Raw genomic sequence first — 8,869 nt, 5'->3', positions numbered from 1 at the left:
TGGCAAAACCTACCTCTCCCTTAAAGACATACCTATCACGAGTAGCCACTAGAAAGAAGTAATAGCTTCTACACCTGCACAGTGATGAAGGGAAAATCATATTTAGCAGGTCAGTACAGTGCTCAGTAGGTATAATGCCCCTAGCTGTCAGGAATCACTATGGGCCAGAGGGTAGAAGAGTACAATTGCAATAGCCTCTCTAAATACAGCAGATGCTAGATCTTGCTCAGTTTTAAAACAGTACCTTTCTTTCCACACACAGTGTCTGAAGTTGCAGTACATTGTTTTTCAGTTATGCCACTTTCACATCTGCAGAAAATATCAACAAAAATTATCATAAGATTTTTTCCTTTCTTTATAAGCTGCTCTCAAAATCTTCCAAGACTTTTTATCATCTAAACATATATCAAGATCTTGGAGTTTGGGATTTAATTGGTACGGAGAGTTGTGGGAGAGGGAAAAGGGATCTTGGAGTTTGGGATTTAATTGGTATAGAGAGTTGTGGGAGAGGGAAAAGATGTGAAATTATTCTTCACACGTAACAGGAGATCACAGAAAGACAACAGGAAAGCTCAGACACTCTATTGCAGTTTTTGAAAAGTATATACGGACTCAGTGGATATATGTTTTTCTGGATGCCTTTGGAAAGCCTGCAAGGATGCAAATTGAGTTGACTGAAATAAGTACTCTCAGTAGGTTAAGTGCAAAGGAAAACTAGTATGTTTTCCTATAGGTTATAGATTACCTTAGTCTCTGTCTTGAAACTAGCTGAAAAAGGGGTGATAACATATGACAGCAACAATTTCGTATGTAGCGATGAAGGCATAAACTTACACAGTACATTGAATGCAATGGTCACATGATTCAGGACTGCAATACTTGTTCTTTGCACAGGCACATTTCGTGTTCTCCTCTGGGGTACAGTTCTTTACAACCTCAAAACCTAAAATTAATTTCTCAAAGTTTGTTAGTTTGAAAAAGCAGGCTTGTGCTCACAAGTTCTTGTCCTCAGACTTACATGCTGCTAGCTCTACCACTGCTGGCATTGGCGAGAATGAACTTTAGAATATACATACAAAGCTTCTAAAGCAGCTGGGCTGCCAGAGAGCCGGGAATACGGAGCTGCCAGAGAGACCTCTGCTGGCCGAGGGCTCAAAAACTAATCACACGATAACGTTCATGCCATGAGAGGACACATCTGCACTGCCAAATGCCAGCTTCTTTCTCCCTTCCAGAAGTGTAAAGCCAGAAAGAAACTCAGAAGACCGCATAGCCCACCTGCCTACTTGATGCTGAAGATGGGTTCTTTACTCTACCAGACAGACAAGTTACACCTTTGCTTGAGGACCACCACTGATGAGGAATTCCACCCTCTCTTTTTAGCTAACATATTCTTGTGACGTATTTTGTTTAAGTATAAAAACAAATGAATTAACGTTCTCCTCAGTGGTCTCCTCATATGGTGATGCTATTCATCTATGAGAAATTATTTATGCATGAAAAATTACTCTGTCTACCTACTATGCAATCTGCTTTCATAGGCATATAGAGATAGAAGGAACTTTCGAGTTAGCACATTCAGTGCTCTGCTGTAATGGGAGACAAATTTGATGAAGCTCCACTGTGAAAGTGACACATGGGAATCGCAAACATGAATGATCCTAAGAATGATTCTCATGGAACTTTAGTGATAATTTTCCTCTTGCCTAATGTTTACTAGTGACTCCAACTACATTATAGTCTATGGAATATTGTGACTAGCCACTCCATTATCCTTTTCCTCCCTTCAGTTCAAATTATATAATCCTTTGTGGCACTGTACAAAATACTGAATTGCTTTGCTCTAGCCAACTTCATTACTCATGCAAAAATGCTTATTATAGTAGCAAATGAGAGGAAATTTTTCTATCCATATTGAGGGGGAAAGCAGTAGAGATCGATATGAGGAATGAAGAACTATAACTCCCTAAATCCAAGTATACTAGATCTACAGGACATCTGGGAGAACTAGTAGGAGATAAATTCAATGGATTTTAAAAAAAAGAAAAAAAAGTCTGTGATGGATATTTATGCCACAGGTAGTGATTTTCTGGAACCTGGTGTTGCCCAGCAGGTTCATGCACAAAGGGCTCATAAACAGACACTAAAAAGACTAGGTAGGGATGGACCTTCTAACGTCCTTTCCCACAGCTGTGGATGCTGGTAGACTTTGCAGGGATCAGAACACAGAAAGTAGACTGGTTTGTGTTATCTCTAAATAGCACTTCATGCCTCCACTGCTGAATGCAGAATACTGGGGTAGAATACTGAAGCAGGTGAGCCACTGGTCTGACCCAGTAGGCCCATGCCTCATAGTCTCATAATTTGACCCTACATCCCACATTGCATCTTGAATGTATAAAAGGCAACAATCTATCAGGTTCAGCAATTCTAAACAATATTATTAATTACATGAAAAACTAATATGAAACCATTGGGAATTGTCTTATTATTGCTTCTTACAATAGCCCTATTTTAAACAGAGGGCAAAGAAGGGGGAGAGTTCTTTCTCATTAACTCTAACCAGTTTGTATAGGGTCTGCTTTGCAAGGATTTCGGCTTTGGCTGAGCAAAGGCAGACATAAGGAGAAATAATGGACCAACTATTACTCTTCCTACTTTATGCTTGATGAAAGGGAACTGGAGGATAAACTTAGGACTTTCTCATTAATTAATTCAAGATCTACAACTAAAAGTTTTTAATCTGCATCCTAGCCACTACTCAGGGATTGCGGAGACTTTTCAGCAAAATCCTGTATCAAAGAAGAGTCATTGCTAGAGTTGCTATTTCTATAGACATACCCAATTCGGTGTCACATGAAGTGCATCTCAAACACTTTTCTGCATCATTGAGGTGACTTATGTACTCCTTTCCACTTACACATGGAACACAGTGTTTGCTAATGTCTGTTGGGCAGTCGATACTTTTAACAAAACCTGTAGAGACAGAAAAACAAGAATTTGGACAGAAGCCATCAGCTCTAACACATCAGAGTTTCCTTTTAATCCTTAATACTTTTTGATTCTAAATATGGCATCTATATTCTTTATGCATGTATATGATGCACTTCAGGAAAGTAGGATTGGAACACAGTGTTTGCTAATGTCTGTTGGGCAGTCGATACTTTTAACAAAACCTGTAGAGACAGAAAAACAAGAATTTGGACAGAAGCCATCAGCTCTAACACATCAGAGTTTCCTTTTAATCCTTAATACTTTTTGATTCTAAATATGGCATCTATATTCTTTATGCATGTATATGATGCACTTCAGGAAAGTAGGATACATAAGATTATCCCCTCTTCCTTCAATTTAAGACTGAAGGAGAACACACCAAACATAACTGTACATGCAAAATTGAAAAACCCATGAATATATGGAATCTTGTAGGCAAAAGCATGTGTCTGCACTTTTTAAACCTCTTTCAAATATGTGTATGTAATTCTTTGCTCTTTCGTAACAAGCATATTACATGAGAACTGCAGTGAAAATTTATTGGTGCCTTGAGCTCAAGAAATACTTTTGAAGTGGCTGATGTCCTGTAATAGAGAAAGAATGAAGAAAGAATGAACATACCCAGAAGGAAGTGCTGCATCCAGGAAACCATGTCATGCCTCTTAGCTATCCCAGAACAAAGCAGTTGTGCGTGCTGTGGTTTGCGCTGTTAATGACTTTTCAATACAGGATTGATACTCACCGCTTCTACATTTCTTGCAACACTGACCACCTAAATTATATTCATCCATGTGACAGTTAGTTTCCCTTCTGGCAATGATCCTTCTGTTGTGTGCTCTGTGCATTAGACCTTCAGTATTATTTTTGGACTGTGTTTCAATAATTAAGACAGCCACCTAGGAGAGAAGAACAGCAAATGAGACAAAAGACTGTAGGTGTGTTTTAGTACTAACAGACTTACATCAGTAGCATTATTCTATAGCTAAGCACATTGATATTCACCCCATTATTAAAACTGTTCATTACTTTAGAAGATCTAATGGACAACGGGAATACAGATATACAGCCATCGACCCTACCACTACAAGCACTCCCCTTTCAAATTTACACCCTGATCCATTCCTTTGAATTTCAGGGGTTTTTTTAGTTTCTGGTTTGGGGTTTTGTTGGGGTTTATTCTTTTCCCCTGTTATTAGTGAGTAGGAGCTTTACAAGTGGTCACTGCCCTGCCTGTTTTCATGTTAATAATAAAGCTCTGTGGACCAGAGGCCGAAGCATTCTTATTTTTTCTCTATTTTGGAATAAGATGGGAAAATGGAAAGATCTGCTATAGTTTCCCCTCCTCTCAGCAATGGTTTTTGGGGAATTCTGTATACATACTCTGCATGAACTAAAAATGAGATGTCTATATAATGGAGCGATATACTGCTTGGATGCTGACCATAACTTTACTTAGATGCAAACCAATCTTTATGTTAACTTACTGAAAAATGGATTTGGACATCAAACTGGGCTCTCTAGTGAAGGAAATGTAGCTAATCTGTAGCTATCTGCTGATTTCTACAAGTAGCCATTTCTTTTGATCCTCTAGACTATTCAGAGACGAGAAGGTGAAAAGCATTTTATTTTCTTAGCAGCCATCTATTTAAAAATCTATATAATATTTGTTACTAGATTGATATTAAGGCCTTTCTTTGCACCTAGAGAAGCTTCTGCAGTTTAGCACTTGAGGAACTGTGGGTACAGATGCTCAGCCCATCACTTCCCCTGTTCAGTGCTCTCTCTCTTCCTTTGCGGCCAAATCTTTCAGGGTGCTCCTCTCTGAATCCCAGTGCCGTGATGCAAAAAGATTAAAGTCAATGTAAGACTTTAACAGAAGCTTACCAATGGATGTGCCAAATTAGTGTGATTTGTTTTTCTTTTGCCTGGGACAATCATCTTACTAAATACTTTGTTAGAAAGTCCAATTAAAAAATAATTACTAAAATGTAGTCAGGGATGTAAAACCAGTATGGTTTGGCTTTCGCTGAAGCAGTGTGAAGAAAATGTCCAGAGAGTCGTGCAGAAAGTGGGACATAATGAAAGAAGGAAATACCTTTGTAAATGAAACTTAGCTGATTTTTTGGGAGTGTTTGCCAAATGCCTGTAATCTCAGTAATTGGACAGGCACACCCTTTTCTCACAAGAACAAACTTTTCCACTTGTTGTTTATGCTTTTATACAAATGAGCTATGCTGATACACTGAGGGGTACAAAACCATAATGTTTTTACATAGAAGCCCTCACGGAGATGAACTTCCTGGTACACTTATCAGAAATGGGGGTCACTTCTCAGAATCTGACATTCAAGCAGCATTAAGCACATACATTGGTTCTGCTCACAGGGCTGTCTTACACTACTTTCTTGAAGAAGGAATTATAATAAAATTGTGAAGGTATTTTTCAAAGCGACAGTCTAATTCTTTCAAACTCTTATCTCTTTCAAACTTTTTCTGAATTTACATCCTCTTAAAAGCAATTCATTTGCTATACAAAAAATTTGGTGTGTCTTATAGGAAAAAAAAAGTAAATAGTCATTTAGCTTCCTGCACACACCTTAGTTGCTTTCTTTGTTGTCACTGAGCAGTGAGTGCTAATACTGGAAAGGAAACACTTTAGGGGCTTTTATACAGGCAGGGGTGATAGGTGCTTTTTTATGATGAGTACACTCAAGCAGCTGCTGCATGTTTTCAGCCCAAAATGACTCATAGAGGCTCTCTTCTAACTTTCTCATTTTAACCCAAAAAAAAAAAAAAGGAAATTTTCATATCTAAACTGAAGACTTATATTGAACTAAGCAGATAATGGGAATAATATCAATCAATCAGGGAAATCTAACCTTAGTAGAATCCATAAAAGTTATCACGAGCCCAAATTTTCTGGTTTCTCTCCATTTACATTGCCCAGGCATTGAAGTGAGTTTTCCACCTGCTCCCTCTCCTTCATTCTTACAAAGTCCTCCAAAATGCTTTCACCAACAGGTATTTGCTAAGGAGACTTTAAAACCTGTTTTAATCTGCATTCTCAGGGCAGCGTGTCAAGAACTTCAGTTTCTTTGAATACTCTTGTCATTTTGGGATTCTCAGGCCTCCAATTCATCCTCTATCAGAGTATTCTTCATAACATGTCAACCTACTTCAACTGAAAAGCTTCTGCAGTTGTACCTTATGGGGATGTAATCTCATCTTTGAAAGTGTGTGAATGTGTAATTTGCATACAGGACTTTTTAAAACTTTACAATCTTAACCCTGAGGAAAAAAATTGTCTCTGCTTTCTCCTGTTATCTTTAGAATACATTTTATTTTTAGCAAACCACTTCTCCCATTTCTAATCCATAGATGCCAATGAATGAGAAGGCTGATACCTTCAGAACTTGGTGCCTTTTTTTTTTCCATTCCACATTTGTTATAGGGAGCAATGTGCATGAGCTCATCAGGGGCTTTCTAAGCATTCAAAAAATGGGGGATGAAGGATTTTTCTTGCTTTTTTTGCCTAATGGAATTTGGGTTGCTAGAGTTAGCTCCATTTTAATACATTTCTCATTGTAATTAATCTCCCTTGTATTAACTCTGTTGTCAGGATGGCTTTTTCCAAGAGTAATTTCACATAGTTTGTTAAGGGGATTCTCTAATTCTTTCACTATTTTAAGTAATTTCTGCTTCCAAAATCTCAAGTATAATTTTTCCTCCAACTCCTTTTTCCTCCTACCAAGGCCGCAGTTGATAGTTAGGACCAAAAAACCCTCTAAAAATAGTATTTCACATCCTAAAATATTTTATGAGAAGGGACAAAAAAGAATCCAGTTCCATTTTCCTAAGCCCAGCAATGGGAGTTGGTATTTCCCCACAACTAGAAGCATCCTGAACTTCTTAAATTCCAGTAAGTGCCTGTGAGAGTAAGATGCCTCAGCTACTGTCCAGCATCTTAAAATAGTCACTGTCCAAATTCAATCCATTACTATTTCACATCTCAGCTGACTCACAGGCAAATTACAGCAATATACTGGGGTTGGGAGTTGTATGGTTGGTTATTTTGTTGGTTTGTTAATTTTGATTTTTAGGACTACTGTACTAGTGAACACCTAGTAAATGCTATACAACTCGGGAGAGTTGGAGCAATATTAACAGTTCTCACCTCACTTTGACGATATTCTGGCTAAGGATGAGTAAGCGCTGGAGAGCATAGAAATTTAGCAACTCTTCCCCTTTTCCTTTTGTAATACAATATGGTTTTCTTCTTGGTACTTTCTCTTTGTTCAGTGAGTTACCGCAGAGATAAAGGCAGTTAGCTGTGAAAACATGCTCAGACAAATGTTTCCAGAATCGAGGCCCTTACACTTTTCACTTGAGTCTTGGGTCATCCCATCATTTTATGGCTGTTTATGCATGCACACTTAAATGTGTGCATTAGTTTTCTGTGAAATGAGAAAGAAGGACCAGGACAGTTGTGTATGGGTCCTGTTAAAAAAGGTATGTCTTCTGAATTTCCCAAAACCTGCCTGCTTTGTAGTGATGCCAGATAATTATAACATGTTTAGGTAACACTTCACTCTCTTAAGACTGCCTATTCCTTTGAGTATGTCTCTGAGTGGTATGTAGTTTTGTGGCTTTTTTTACAGGGAGAGGTTAGATGTTTTCTAACTCCACAGACCATTTCTATTGGCATGACTATCCCAGCAATGCCTTTTACTTTAGTGCAGCAAGGAGTTCCTTGCAAAATTGAGGTCTTGTTCAACAAACTGCTTTCCTCTTCTGGTTTAACCAAATCAATATGCCAAATGCAAACCAGGTTTACTGATTTATAAGTAGTGGAACAACATGCTAATTATAAAAAAACCCAACAAAACATTTGGTTTTTGAAAGTATGTAGGAGTGCTAGTCTTTCTAAGGGGTACTGAAATTTGGAAAGAATTGAAAAATAAGAACAGGAATTACATTTATTTTGGGAAGCATTGTGATAAGAGAAAGTACTTTTTGATCTTAATCCATATTCTGAATAGCTCCAATACACTGAGCCAGACTGACATTTCTGCCAGTAGTTTGTTGCTTCTGTACAGGAACAGATAAAACATGCTTTTGTCAGCAGATGAAAGTCCTTCTTTGTATTTAGCTATGCTCTGCTGCTTTGTGCAGGGGCATGGATATAACTCTCTGAAACACTTTAAATAGTCTACTACCAATTATATAGTAAATCAGACCAGAATTTGACTATCTCAGCTCCAGGGAGCTGTCTCTGAAACAGGTGAGAATTTGGTTTGGGGAAGCAAGGTGTACTGCATTCAAACTTCCAGGCAGGTGACGGCTGTGCTATGCAGCAGGGATCACTGTCACCTGCCTCATCCCCACTGTCCTACCTCTGGGCCCTGGGACCAGGCTAAGCCATGGCATCCACATGTCCCTGGGTCTCCTGCCCTGGAGCTTGGTGCCACTACAGCTCTTTGGCCTAATGCCCCTCCAGCAGTGGAGATCCCTGTGCTGCAGTGCTGACACTCTTCCTTACCTGTTGACAGCAGCGCTTCAAAATGGCTGTTGGTGAAAGTGACTTTACCAATGAGAGTGAGACACGACACTGACACTCAGGGACTCCTACTGTTTACAGAGGCTGATTCAGGCACGGCCCCACTGCTCCAGTAAATGCTGCACCCCACGCTACCAGGCTTGGACCATTCCTCTAGCTTTTCCTAAGTCATTGACATAGTGGTTCAACCTCCTACCCCACAGCTATATGCTTTTGTTTGCTTTACCAGGTCGCCGTGTTACAGATCCCCTGAGGCACAGTTAGTCAGCTCTCAGCGTGGTTTTAGCCCGGGCAATTCGCTGATCTCACCGTGCTGGCA

General features: G+C 39.1%; 1 protein-coding gene across 1 annotated transcript; it reads right to left on the bottom strand.

Annotated features, from left to right (window-relative positions):
* Window positions 1-215: 215 nt before the first annotated feature.
* LOC103802566 (tumor necrosis factor receptor superfamily member 6-like) lies at window positions 216-3,890 on the bottom strand (the record flags this gene model as incomplete). The annotated part of the gene is made up of 4 exons (XM_009075049.1): window positions 216-309; window positions 835-943; window positions 2,842-2,976; window positions 3,737-3,890. Coding segments are annotated over 4 exons (492 nt in total), but the record flags the coding sequence as incomplete, so codon positions are not given.
* Between the last annotated feature and the right edge of the window lie 4,979 nt (window positions 3,891-8,869).

This window comes from Acanthisitta chloris, unplaced genomic scaffold, assembly GCF_000695815.1.
Source record: "Acanthisitta chloris isolate BGI_N310 unplaced genomic scaffold, ASM69581v1 scaffold34315, whole genome shotgun sequence".
Classification (NCBI taxonomy): Eukaryota; Metazoa; Chordata; class Aves; order Passeriformes; family Acanthisittidae; genus Acanthisitta; species Acanthisitta chloris.
Note: the sequence above shows the minus strand (reverse complement) of the source record. Positions and strands in the feature narration are given on the sequence as shown.